Source organism: Bos taurus, chromosome 12, assembly GCF_002263795.3.
Source record: "Bos taurus isolate L1 Dominette 01449 registration number 42190680 breed Hereford chromosome 12, ARS-UCD2.0, whole genome shotgun sequence".
Lineage (NCBI taxonomy): Eukaryota > Metazoa > Chordata > Mammalia > Artiodactyla > Bovidae > Bos > Bos taurus.
The window spans coordinates 75,815,897-75,830,494 of NC_037339.1; the positions used below are offsets into that span (position 1 = coordinate 75,815,897).

At 43.1% G+C, this 14,598-nt stretch overlaps 1 protein-coding gene across 27 annotated transcripts in view; it reads right to left on the minus strand.

Annotated features, from left to right (window-relative positions):
• The window catches only part of DOCK9 (dedicator of cytokinesis 9), a 323,976-nt gene that overhangs the window by 134,334 nt on the left and 175,044 nt on the right, over positions 1 to 14,598 (minus strand). For all 27 annotated transcript variants that reach the window (XR_009496611.1, XM_059892120.1, XM_059892137.1 and 24 more), the window contains exons 10-13: positions 6,276 to 6,350; positions 4,808 to 4,948; positions 4,232 to 4,435; positions 3,722 to 3,844 (exon numbers count right to left, since the gene is read on the minus strand). Coding sequence is in view for 26 of the 27 variants with exons in the window: in XM_059892120.1 (XP_059748103.1) it covers positions 3,722 to 3,844; positions 4,232 to 4,435; positions 4,808 to 4,948; positions 6,276 to 6,350 (543 nt within the window). In the remaining variant the exon portion in view is untranslated. The remainder of the gene's footprint in view (positions 1 to 3,721; positions 3,845 to 4,231; positions 4,436 to 4,807; positions 4,949 to 6,275; positions 6,351 to 14,598) is intronic.

Sequence of the window (14,598 nt, forward strand, 5' to 3'; positions counted from 1 at the left end):
ATACTGCACTGTTACCACTACAAAGTCTAATTGATTCAGTCAGAGTAAAGTGTGAAGGGTCTTTTGGTATTGTTGTTCAGTCACCAAGTCATGTCCAACTCTTTGTGACCCCATGGACTGAAGCACACCAGGCTTCCTTGTCCCTCATCTCCCAGAGTTTGCCCAAGTTCATGTCCATTGAATTGATGATGCCATCCAGCCATCTCATCTTCTGATGCCCTCTTCTCCTTCTGCCCTCAGTCTTTCCCAAAAATCATGGTCTTTTCCAATGAGTCGGCTCTTTGCATCAGGTGGCCAAGATACTGGAGCTTCAGCTTCAGCATCAGTTCTTCCAATGAATATTCAGGGTTGATTTTCTTTAGGATTGACTGGTTTGATTTCCTTGCAGTCCAAGGATTCTCAAGAGTCTTCCCTAGCACCATAGTTCAAAAGCATAGTTCAAAAGCGCTAAAGTCTCTTTAGCACTCAGACTTCTTTATAGTCCAACTCTCACATCCGTACATGACTACAGATCTTTTACATTACTTAAGTAAATCAGAATCAAACCAACGGGCAACATGCTGTACTGCCAGTGAACCAGTGTGAACTCTGCAGAGCTGCAGCATTGGTTCCACCGGGAGCTGGTCAGGAAAGCTGGGTCTCAGGCCCCACTCTAGACCTCCTGGGTCAGAACCCGAAATCTGACCAGAACTCCAGTGATCTGTGTGCACCAGGTCTGAGAAACGCTCATCTAGAAGACTCGGAAGGAGAACAGCAGCATCCTGTCTGCTTCTGAGTCAAACCGAAACCAGCTGTGTGAGTCTGGACCACTGAACCTCTCTGGACTCTGCTTCCCTACCTGCAAAATGAAGAGCACGAGCTCGACTTGCCAGCATCCCTTCTGGCTACTAAATATGACAAGTGTACTGAAACCACGTTGGGGAACTGAGGCCTTCAGGAGTGATGATGCAAACACTTCTCCACTGAAACAGGTTTAGGATCCAGTCCCTCCCTTTCTCCTTCCAGGGGGGCATGTCCATGCAAACTCGGAGATCATAGAGTAGAATGGTCAGCCTTCCCGGAGTGGCCATTTTACTTGCACATTTTCAAGTAGAAACAATTGCTTTTAGGTTTTAACAATAATGACTGTGTTGTGGACTAAAATGAAATATTTGCATATGTTTCACTCTTGCCTGCAGTGAACTCTCAGATTTACTGAGGATGCACATGGAATACAATGCACGTGAAAGCCAGTGAAAAACCAGTGTGTGCCCTTTGGGTTTTTTCCCCCCCTTTTCTTTTTTAAAAAAGTCTGTTCATGGTGGACACCTACAGAGACTCCTCCCAAAAATTTCCTCCAAACCAATGATTTCCTCCAAACGATGCCCCAGGCCATCTTGGGAAACATGAAGAGACAATTTTTTTTTTACAGCTCGATTACAGCTCAGAGTTTTATGCGGCAAGCAAAGGAAAGTACACCCCTGAGGTATGAGGGTGGGCCAAACCCAAAGGAGAGGCCATGAAGAGACAATTTTGATACACAGGAAAAAACTATCCTTTAGTAAAATCTCTACTGAAGCTTCTATTTTTACATAAGATGGCTGAGTCTTAATCTCTGCTTGAATTGACTGCTTTGGAGGTGTGAACGCATGGGAAAATGTACGCATGGCTGGGCTTCACATCCCGTAAGTATGGAGGAGGAGTAAATTCAGCAGATGCTCAGTGGACACTGGGAAGAATGGCGTCCCGCCTGCAAGGATACATGGTTTTCGCACCAGCATGAGCTGCCAAATTCCAAACCATGCACATGGTAGGCAGAAGCGGCCAAGCTGGTGCATACTAGCCTTGGAAACGTGTTACGCACACAGCAGGGGACTAGATCTTATCTTGGGCATTCACTGATTATTAATCAAAACACCAAAGAGACTAAAAGAGCTTCTCATCCCAGGTTTTACAGACTTGATTTAAAAAATAAAACAGCTTCTCTCCAGATAAACTTGACTCAGCTTTTATCAGCCAGAAGGGCATCCCGTCTGAAGCTGTGTGCCTGGGTACATGGGCTCTTCCTTGACAGGGGCTGTAGTAATTGATGATGATGTCCTCTTGTATGTGTCAGTGGCTTGGTTTACAGTCTCCCAGCACTGACTTGTACATTATCTGTTTGATCTTAGCACTGTTCCTGAGGGAAGGGAGGGACAGGTAGCAGCACCATCTTTCAACTACACATGTGACACCTGGGGCCCAGAGAGGTCACATGACATGTCCAGGCTGGCTGGGCACTCAGCACCCAGGTCTCTGACTCCTAGGACCTGTTATTTAACAATCACCCTGCATCTGCATGGACACGCCTGTGATGGACTGATGACCACAGAGAGGAAGCTCTGAATCAGCTGAGAAGACCTCAGTGAGAGCCGCCAGGGTGCCCCGAATCCTGCTGACCAGTCTTTGTCAATCAATGTATCAGGGTCATCTCACAGATGATCAGTTATTAAAAAAAAAATTGTTTAAGAAATAGAAGTACTGTAAAACTGGCACAAGCTGCACTCAAATGGCTGACTCAAACCAGGCAGCTCAACATGCTGGAAAGTGACAGTCATGTGTCCTTTGGCGACTCCGGAAGCGGGAAGCTGAGCGGGCAACTAAACCTTTGTAAATCTAAGTTTTTGGAAGTGTGACTTATGTCCACTCCTAGGTACCCCCAGGTACCGAACACTACACCAAAGTAATGAACACAGAGCACATACACCACATGTGTACTTCCCTTCCCTCTCCTGCCTCATGTCACACTGCCTCTGCCACCAGAGCCCTGTCCCACCTGACAAAACACAGTGGGCTCGATCTGCGGACACTACCGGCCAGACCACCCCAGCCAGGTCACCTCCTAGTCTCTGGACTCACATGTAAGAGTAAATGGATCCAAATTTACAATTCCGGGACCTTGGACACATGCCAGCAAGTGGAAATGAACTCCATTTAAATATAATATATGTACTTTTTAATGAAAGAAAGTTTACTATTAAGCTGTTAATTCCTTTGCCAGGACAGTCTAGCCAAATGAAGTATTTATTTATACATGAAATTACTTTTCACTGAAAACTGGACACATAAGGTTAACTCTTAAGAGTAAATCTACAAGAGTAGACAAACCTAGACAGCATATTAAAAAGCAGAGGCATTACTTTGCTAACAGAGGTCCGTAGAGTCAAAGCTATGGTTTTGCCCATAGTCATGTACAGACGCGAGAGCTGGACCATAAAGAAGGCTGAGCACCAAGAATTGATGCTCTCGAACTGGGGTGTTGGAGAAGACTCTTGAGAGTCCCTTGGACTGCAAAGAGATCAAACCAGTCAATACTGAAGGAAATCAACCCTGAATATTCATTGGAAAGACTGATGCTGAAGCTCTAATACTTTGGCCACCTGATACAAAGAACAGACTCATCAGAAAAGACAGTGATGCTGGAAAAGATTGAAGGCTCCAAGAGAAGGGGATGACAGAGGATGAGATGGTTGGATGGCATCACCAACTCAATGGACTGGGAGACGCTGAAGGACAGGGAAACCCGGTGTGCTGCAGTCCATGGGTTGCAGAGAGTCAGACACGACTGAGCGATTGAACAAAGAACAGTGAAAGCTGTCTATCTCTTTTAGAACATAAATATGGCTTAACTGTGATTTCTTTAAGCATTTCTATTCCTACTTTTTTCCCCCACTGCTTTTTATCATCCCGAAGTCATCCATACCTTGGAGGAGTCGGAACTCTTCATGTATGGCTCAGCACCATGGGTGATGCTCCCCTGAAGTACTTTTTCAATTCTAGCCACAAGGAATATATCAGGATGAGGACATGTGACTGAAAATATCCCCTAGGGAACAAACCATCTTCTTTAGCAAGCAGAATTTACAGTCACATTAAACAAATCTCACAAACATTAAAGATTCTCAATCAGCAAACAGCAGAACTACTCAGAAGCACCCAATGCCAAACTGGTTAACTCAACAACAAACAGTTCATCGTTCGATCAAAAAGGCTCTTTGGCGGGGGAGGCAACTAGCAGCAAGTTTAGAAAAAAAGAAATGAGAAGTCAAAAGCCATTTCTCTTTCAGCTTGCTTTGACAGCCTCGTGATATACGCAATCAATCTAATTAAGAGTCTCATTTACTCAAACTGCGCATTTTACGCTTCATTTATGTATTTACACAGCTTGTACAAGGTAGGCCTTAGTGGCGTGACCACTGGGCCAGTCCCCCACCTGCTTCGGGTACTGCATGGAGGCCTCGTGGAGGATGCCCAGAGGGGCAGGCAAGCTCTGCCGGTCGCCGTTCCTCAGAGACGGGGACGTGGTGGCCAGCATCTGCCGCACTGAGAAGTGGTTCAAGTCCACGTGGAAGTCAGCAGAAATCTTCCGGTTGCATTTTACGTCAAACAGGGACAGAGTGACAAAGAAAGGCTCGACCTGGACAAAACAAAACAATACAGACCATCACTAGGGCTCAAACTGTTGGGACAAGAGAACGCTGCTATCAAAGAAGAGACCACTAGGGCTCAAACTGTTGGGACAAGAGAATGCTGCTATCAAAGAAGAGACCACTAGACCTGTGTGTGATTGCTGCTACAAGTTACTGCAAAAGTGCAACAGCCTCCCTCCCTGTCCTGTATCGTGAACGTCCTGTCTGGTGGCCCAAATGACCCTCTGCACTCTGATCTCACCCTCCGTTCTCCAACACCAGGAACTAGGACTGCGTGACATGACTGCACTGCAACGGGCTCACCTGAAACCTCGGAATGTGTTTGTTTTTTAATTTTAGTTTTTCAAAAGGAAAATTACGTTTGTAGTGGGCCCTTCTTCATTTTCGGCAACACAGCATTGCAGATTGAAAGATAAATCATTGCACTTGACGAGAATTCTTTTTCCAAACTTCTCTTCAAATGGCTTCACTTCTGGCTCAGCTGTTGAGAAGTCAAGCTTCTTTAAAAGAAAATGCAAATATATAAATGTATTATGTTCCCACTAAAAAAAAAATCCCATAATAAATGTATCCTAAGGAAACTGCTTAAAATATGGAAAAGCTATACATATTTATTTATGCAAACTGTGTTCACTATTTTATACATTTATGTAGTATATAATAATGGTCAAATAAATGATGGTATATCTACTCAATGACTGATTATATAGAGCTTTAAAATTATTGTTATGAATAACTCAAGTGTTCATCAACTGAAGTACCTATAATCAAAATGTGGCATATACTATAAATCCAATGAAATATTACTCAGCCATAAAAAGGAATGAAGTTCTGACATATATTACAACAAGGATGGGCCCTGAAGACATTATACTAAGTGGAACAAGCCAGACATGAAAAGGAAAAAATCAAATGATTCCACATAGATGAGCTTCCTAAACAGTTAAAATCTTAAAGGCAGAAAGTAGAATAGAGGTTACTAAGGGTGAGGGGAAGGAGATACAGGGAGCTGTTGTTTAATGGGCACAGAGTTTCTGTTTGGGAGGATGGAAAAGTTCTGAAAAGAGATCGTGCTGATACTTGTGCAATAATGTGACTCTACCTAATGCCAGTGAATAGTATGTTTAAAAATGGTTAAAGTGGTAAATTTTATATTGTGCATATTTCATCACACTAAACAAAAACCTATCCAAAAAACTATATGGTTTTGAAGTCTGAGAAGAGACAGAGGAAAATACTGATTATTAAATGGGGAAAAGAAGTTCTATTTAAAAAAAAAAAAAAAAAGACAACAAATGAAGAAGAGGAAACTACGGGAGGAGATGCAGCAGGACAGCTGGCCCCTCCGAGCAGCCCTGTTTGTGGGCAGCCCTGGAGGCCCTTGCCACGCGTGTTTGGGGTGTTCTCAGGACACAGGTGTGGACTGAAGGATGGCAAGGCTTGTGTTTGGAACTGAGCTTGGGCCAGTCGGGAAACAGTACCGTCTACTGGGCAACTGTAGAGATGCATGCTATTTTCTTGGTGGTAGGTTTACAGAGTAAATTATATATGTTCTTTGTGGACTAGCACATCTTTGGATGTGGACTAGCACATCTTTGGATAAATCTCCTTCAATTTTCAACAATCTATGGAATATCAAATGTTCACAATGGTTGTGTAATGGTAATGAAATTACTGGTTTTTGTTTTCTCTCTTTCTCCTGAATTTTCTATATTATCATATTGCTTTTCATCCAAAATATATAAATAAGCAAACAAATAAGCAAGCAAATAACCTATCAAAGCTTTTCTTTCCTTGAACTAGTCTAAATATTAAAATACTTCTTACCTGAGCATCTGGGTCCAAGTAAAAAAGTTTAACTCTGCTTTCACTTTTCAGTTTGATTTCTGCTTCTCTGGCACTCTGATAACAAGATAAAATAAAAAATAAAAATCACATTTAAAAACCTCCTTTTCTTACAGAGGTGTCTAAGTATGTTTGAAAGCTACCTGAAGAGCCAGACTGCCGGACAACCCTGCCCTCATCTTGGCGGGTCACCTGCACGTCAGCAAATAAGGACAGACTATGTAAGTACTGTGGGTAGCGGTGAGGACAGACACAGTGTAAGATCTGTGCGGGGAAAAGAGAAGCTAAGACTTGATCCCCGCCCTTGCGAAGCTGACAATCGACTGGAGAGTCAAAACCAATGCAAACTATCATGTAAGAAACGAGTTGCCAGTCCAGGTTCGATGCACGATGCTGGATGCTTGGGGCTGGTGCACTGGGACGACCCAGAGGGATGGTATGGGGAGGGAGGAGGGAGGAGGGTTCAGGATGGGGAACACATGTATACCTGTGGCGGATTCATTTTGATATTTGGCAAAACTAATACAATTATGTAAAGTTTAAAAATAAAATAAAATTAAAAAAAAAAAGAAAAAAAAAAACAATGCAAACAAAGCAAAAGAGAATAGTTAAACATTACCATCAGGAAAAGCTTCATAGAATAATGAAATAGGTGACCAGCTCTGAATGAAGAGGTAGAATTTAGACAGCAAAAAGGAGGAAAACATGTGCATTTCAGATCGAATGAAAAGGATGCAGAGAAAGGATAGATAATGAGAGCAGAAAAGAGTCCAAATGGCAGAAAGGACTTACAGTCCAGCCTGTGACTTGAGGGTAAAAGTAAAGGATGGGGAAGGAAGACGTTCTGGATGGTGGAATAAAGAAAACTATGGCGGATCTTGAGGGACAGCCGTTGGTTTTGGTGGCAGGCAAGGGGGGAAATGCTGATTCATTCAATAAATATTCATGAGCACATATTCTATGTCAGGTTAAGGACACAAACATGAGTGAAGTGCAGTCCCTGTCCCCAAGGAATACCATGTGGGAAGACAGGATATGAACAGCAATACGAACGGCAAAGGAAACCATGCATACAGCGAGCCAACCTGCACCAGGGGGTGGCCACGAGAAAGAGCTCCAGGAGGAAAGTCCATCTTGCAGGATAAGGACATTTGGCCAGAAAAGGAGAGAAGGGCATTCTAAGTGGAGGGACTACAGGTATAAAAGCACAAGTTCACACTTGAGCAATGACCAAGTCATTCATTACAATGAATGGCACATGAGGAAAAATGTAGAGAAATGAGTCAGATTTGTATAGTGAGGCCTGGGGATTTCATTAAGAATCCAAAATCCAGAATCCAGAATCAAAAAATTCTGCAATATTTTCATCAAGGGAATTTACATTTTACAATAGATCTGCCCCACGGGTAGGGCTGAAGCGATGGATTAAAAAGGGAAAGACCAGGAGATCCACATGGTCTCTCCCGGGTTATGACAACAGGCTCCCAGCCTCACAGCAAGGCCTATAACAAACCCCACCTTCCTAGCCTTGGATGGCCTGCTGGCTGACAATTAAGCTGGGAGGAAGAGCAGGTTTATTGAGAAGGTGGGAGACTGGATTCTGGAGATCCTGGGGGATTCCCAACTGGTAACATCCAGTAGACAGCCAGAAAGATGCAATGTGAACACAGGGTGGGGAGGAAGGCTGGAATCACAGACAAGGAGAACCTCAGCACAGAAGTCTTGGCGGGTGGGTGAGGGTCCCTGGGGAAAGTGTGAAAGCAAGTCTGTGGACGGAAACCCAGAAGCCCCAACACTGAAGGGATGGACAGAAGAAGAGAAGACACACAGCGGCAGCGATGGGGGCTGGAGCAGTGCGATCTGGGAACAGGCAGAAGAGGAAGCTTCTAGGAGAGTCACAGAAGTCATCTCCAGCCACATTGTGCCTCACACCTGATGCCTCTAAATCTATACCCTGCTCTTACTGGCAGTCAGAGCTCTTAATAAAACATCCTCTCTCATCTGCTCCTTTGCTCAAAGATCATGAGTCACATCTCAGCACATGATCAGCAGAGACAACCACTGGAGAGGGCATCTAGTCCTCTCTGCTGGTAGCTTACCGAGGTCTATTATCACATTTCTAATCATGGCCAACTGGAAATTAAGTATCGTCTTCATTTTCCCAGCCATGGAGTTATTCTAAAATGTTTTTAGCCACGATGCAAGGGCTTCCCTGGTGGCTCAGACAGTAAAGAATCTACCTGTAATGCAATGACCCAAACTCCATCATGACTATATTTAAACAACTGTCTACATCGAGCAGAATGAAATGACCACCAGAATATCAGCTAAGAAACTGGATACTAGTTCTAGTTCAGTTGTGAACTAGCTGTGTGAACTTGAGCAAGCCACTCAGCCTCCCTGGACTCAATTTTCATTTCCAAGTAAACATATTCAACAAGGTGCTGGCTCAAGTCTCCTTCCATGACAAAGCTGATCTTGTTCCTCTCCCTGCAGCTTTAAGGCTTCTGGAGGCTCAGGGGCCTTCCTACAGATCAGCTCATGCTTTTGCCCATTGCAGGGCAGCTGGGAGGGGGTGGACAAAGTTTGAAATCCATCAAGCCCATCATCTTCCCTGGTTTTTCACATCAAAAGGGCCAGAATATGTGCACGCAGAATATACTTAACTGAACCCAAAGAAGAATTTGCTTTACTTTGTCCATGAGGTTTCCTAACAAAAATATCAGTACTACATGCTGTGAGCCACCACCCACAGTGACACATTCTTTTCCTGAATTTCTGCTGGATTCTTTGAACAAGGGCAAACTTTATGATCTCAGACACTGGAGCACAACTGGCATAGTAGCAGGAGAGCGTGCTCTCAGTCATGTCCGACTCTGCGATGCCATGGACTGCAGCCCACCAAGCTCCTCTGTCCATAGAATTTTCCAGGCAAAAATAGTAGAATCGGTTGCCATTTCCTACTCCAGGGGATCTTCCCGAAGCAGGGATTGAACCCGAGTCTCCTATGTCTCCTGCATTGGCAGGCAGACTCTTTACCATTGAGCCACCAGGGAATGGATCCTTAATGTAGAAGCATTCCCTGGTGCCTTTCTGAAAGATGTTTGTTGATTCGAGCAGACTAGGAGATGAGAAATGAACAAAGCAGGAATGACTGCTAAGGGCTCCATATAATTGGAGGGCAAACAGGGATGCAGATACATTAAAAGAAAAAAAAAATCAACTAGCCAAAATAGACTCAAAGCATGCTAATGTTGCCACTAATATCCAAGAGATATATTCTTCACCAGAAAAACCACTTAATGGGGAAGAAGGGACAATGTTAGATGTAAAAATAACCTCAGAGTGTATACTCTACCTTACACACGTCGACAGCTCTGCTCTGAGATAGATAAAAAGCAGGCTCAGCTTCTTAAAGTTCCTCCCAGCCCTCCCAAGGCCTAGAGTACTTTAAAAAGAGGGTATGTCTGATAAATAGTGTTTGAAACAATTACCAAGTAAAACTTAAGCAGTAAGAAAATGTGGCTTTGCCCCAGAGCCAGAGAATAATAAAATACACGAAGGTATCAGTGATAAAATGGGGTATTCATTCATAACAGCCAATATCTCTATGCTAGATGTTACCCTAAGAGCATATTTAAATTTGGTACAAGCTTAGGAGGCAAGTCTTATTTTATCCTTGTTTAAGGGAAAACACTGAGGCATGAGGGACATGTTTGGAGCAAACACTTTGCTCCAAAGTTTGCTCCAAACTCACAACACTAAATAGAAGTCTGGCTTCTAGCCGAGGTTGTCTGGTTTCAGTACCGACACTCTTTAATTATTAGACCAGAAAAAATAAAATAGGTAAAGAATATAAACAGGCAAGTCAGACAGCAAAAAAACCAAATGGCAAATAAACATGAAAATATGAAAAATATCACTACTAAGCAGCAGAATAGAAATTAAAGCAGAGAAACACCATTTTTTATTCCTCTGGATGCAGAGAAACAGGAATATGAGTTGTTACAACCTTTGGGGGAAGTAACCTGGTAATATTTAAAGCGCTAAAAACATGATAAACTGTGACCCAGAAATCCCACCTTGGGGAAGTCCTAGCGCTGAAATAAGAGCACGAGCATTCAAGTTTTAAATACGTCACGGTGTTTATTGCGCAGTGCCTGTGTAGGCTAAAAACAGAAAATTATCTAGATGCTCGTGAAGAGGGAGATGACTAAATAAAGTGTGCAGTATCCATATTTGGAATATTATGCAGCTATGGAAATGAGTATGAAGACAAAAGATTGAAGGCAGGAAGAGAAGGGGATGACAGAGGATGAGATGGTTGGATGGCATCACCGACTCAATACACCTGAGTTTGAGCAAGCTCCAGGAGCTGGTGATGGACAGGGAGGCCTGGCGTGCTGCAGTCCATGGGGTCACAAAGAATTGGACATGACTGTGCGACTGAACTGAATGATGGCAATGAGTGAACTAGAGCCTGTATGGCCCTAGAAGGACCCTTAAACAAATATTTTTAAGTGGAGCAAGTTTCAGAGTAATGTGTAGATCATGAGCACATTAAAAAACAAATAACCAAAACCACTACACATGTGTATACATGTTTCCATCAGCAATTGGTTTAGTGAAGGAGAAACTATAACAGGTTAATAACATTGGTGCTCTCAGGAATGTAGGGATGGAGGTTGAAGGGAAAAGATGAACTTTTCTTTATGTGACTTTGAATATTTTTACTTATTATAGAAAACATATTTATTTTCACTTAAGTTCTAGTAAAGACAATGAAATAAAATAAATTTGGGTAATAAGTACTTTCACAGTCTAAGAGCCCACAAAACAGAACTGTACAAAAAATAGCCCACAGACAATGCTGTCCAGCACTTCTCAAAGTGACAGAAACCAGCCCTACTCTTAAAAATAACCTGAGGTCAGTCCATACTGTGGATGGAAGAAGAACTCAATTGCTTCTCCCCAAACCCGGTTGCTGCCGTCCTACCCACTGTCCGTCTGATACTTTGGGTTCCACGTACAGGAAACCGAGAGGAAAATGCAGAAAGAAAAGTAACGACAGAGCCATTCTCTGTAAAAATTGACACTTCTCAGAAATCACAGAAGAGAATGAATTGTCTAAAACAAAAGCCATTGCACCCACTCCTGTAAAGCCCAAGTTTAATCACTAATGATACAGCCTGACAATGTTTTATTCTTTTCTTCAGTTATGAACCATCCATTCAAGAGTTCCCAGAAGAACTACTGCAGAGTTTAGGCCCGGCATGCTGCAGTCCATAGGGTCACAGAGTTGGACACAACTGAATGACTGAACTGAACTGAACAGCTTAAGTTTACCTCTGAACAGGTAAAACAATCGGAGGCCAGAGTGTTGTACTTTGAGGGTGAGTCATCAGAAAAATATTCTGACTGTTGGCTCATTTAAACAGAATGGGTTGGAAATAGGAAGACTTTGCAAAATCCTTTGAAGTCAGAATATACACTTTTTAATTTAAAGAGCTGTCATGATTTGTTTCTACTACTTCCCTGATATTTAACTCCCTGGGACTACTATCGCACCCTCTGTGACACAAAGCTGCAATAAAACATTCTAGATAAGGAAGCCCAAGGAATGGAATGCCAGCTCACCTCACAACACAACTCTAGCCAATTCCTTTGTGTTGTAACACAGTGACATAGTTTTCTGGACTAGGATACAGGGAAGGAAGCATTTATTACAATGTGGTGTAAAAACTCAGAGAAAGTGTCTGAAATTCTTTGGTTTCTAACAAATACGTGTGAGTTTGGCACCTTGATGCTTACTGAACCTCAGCGAGACTCTAAAGTCTGAAACACCACCTTCTAGCCCGTATTCAATTGTGGAAAATTTACCTAGGAAGGTAAATTCATTCCCTAAAAACAAGTTACACAGTAATAGGATGGGAGCAATTTTGGTTCAGCATCAAACAACAATTCTCTTTCCCAACCACTTGGGGAGACCAAATTAAGACTGAGCGGCTGTTTCTGAGTACAGCAAGAACACAAAAATAGAAAAGTTATGGAGGAAAATATAAGGAGAATGAGAGTTTTCTTCATACTATCTTTACACAGGAGAGGATATATATATGTGTGTGCATATTCATTCCAATGTTACCTAAGGTAAATGCAACCAGAAAAAAAATATGTATCAAATAAATAGTAATCAGGTTTACCACATGATCATATTACCCCTCGACAATGAAGAGGAGAAATCAATCAACTAACTTTAACTACAGTTTGTATGTTTAATAAAAATGTTTATAAGACTATGTACTCTTGATACTTTAAATGCTGGTACATTTAGAACAAATACTGGGTTCTGTATTAGACAACAGAAAGAAAGGCACAGGTTTTAGGGTGTACACAGTATGTCCCCATCAGAAAACAATGAAGGTGTCCAGTACTAAACGTATGAGCAACAAAAGGGCCAGGAATATACAAAACACGCCGAAAACCTGAGTCCACATCACTCCTACTGTATGTCAAGGGCCCCTGCATTCCATTCCACAATGAAATATCAACTATTTTTGTACTAAAACAGCTTCCTCTCACTCACATCCTGTTTGGTTATGTCTCAGGCACAGCAGAAAACAAAAGCTGAGGCAACAGGATGAATGAAGCAGAAAGAGGGGCTGCGCTGAGAGAAGCCTGCCATTAAATCACACCTTTGCCTGCCCCCATTGTTCTAGTCCTTTCTCTGCAATCCAGCTCAACGGTGGCCTGACCTCCCCATGGACTGTTTCCCACTACCGACCTCTTAACTTCCTCATCCCCTTGACTAAACTCTCCCTTCTCGTACAGCTGTGGGACTCCAGCCTTGCTCCCCACCTCCCCAGATTCAGTCTCAGATTCTGCAGCTCTGGAATCCATTCCTTCTAAAATCAGGATAACCAGTGATCAATCAACCTTCCTCCTTTCTTAACAGGTACCAATGATCCCTGCTCCAGAAACACCGAAGGGAGTTGGAAACAGTCAAAACCACCCACACTTGGAGCCCTGGATGACGGAGGGGCTGAGAGTCAGGCACACACGTGCCTGAGCCCCTCATACTGTATTTCGCCACCAACCAGGCACCTGGACAAGAGGTCTCGCGAACAGACACCTGCCCCACAGTGGGCAGGGATGGCAGCATGCCGATGAATGATGGCACAGCTTAAGTTTTCTTTTTCCCTTTGAAAAATTACCTTCTGCTTTTTTCTACCTTCTTTAAGTAAAATGGTTTTACAACACTTGAGAGCTGGCGTGAGGTGGGCTGGTGGGTAGGGAGGGGGAACAACAGTTAAGCCCCTTATCAGTTCAGTTCAGTTGCTCAGTCATGTCCGACTTTGCAACCCCATGAATTGCAGCACACCAGGCTTCCCTGTCCATCACCAACTCCCAGAGTTCACTCAAACTCATGTCCATTGAGTCGGTGATGCCATCCAGCCATCTCATCCTTGGTCGTCCCCTTCCCCTCCTGCCCCCAATCCTTCCCAGCATTAGGGTCTTTTCCAATGAGTCAGCTCTTCACATGAGGTGGCCAAAGTACTGGAGTTTCAGCTTTAGCATCAATCCTTCCAATGAATACCCAGGACTGGTCTCCTTTAGGATGGACTGGTTGGATCTCCTTGCAGTCCAAGGGACTCTCAAGAGTCTTCTCCAACACCACAGTTCAAAATCATCAATTCTTCGGCGTTCAGCTTTCTTCACAGTCCAACTCTCACATCCATACATGACCACTGGAAAAACCACAGCCTTGACTAGATGGACCTTTGTTGGGAAAGTAATGTCTCTGCTTTTGAATATGCTATTTAGGTTGGTCATAGCTTTCCTTCCAAGGAGTAAGCGTCTTTTAATTTCATGGCTGCAATCACCATCTGCAGTGATTTTTGGAGCCTCAAAAGTAAAGTCTGACATTATTTCCCCATCTATCTCCCATGAAGTGATAGGACCAGATGCCATGATCTTAGTTTTCTGAATGTTGAGCTTTAAGCCAACTTTTCACTCTCCTCTTTCACTTTCATCAAGAGGCTTTTTAGTTCCTCTTCACTTTCTGCCATAAGGGTGGTGTCATCTGCATATCTGAGGTTATTGATATTTCTCCCAGCAATCTTGATTCCAGCTTGTGCTTCTTCCAGCCCAGCATTTCTCACGACGTACTCTGCATAGAAGTTAAATAAGCAGGGTGACAATATACAGCCTTGATGAACTCCTTTTCCTATTTGGAACCAGGCTGTTGTTCCATGTCCAGTTCTAACTGTTGCTTCCTGACCTGCATACAAATTTCTTAAGAGTCAGG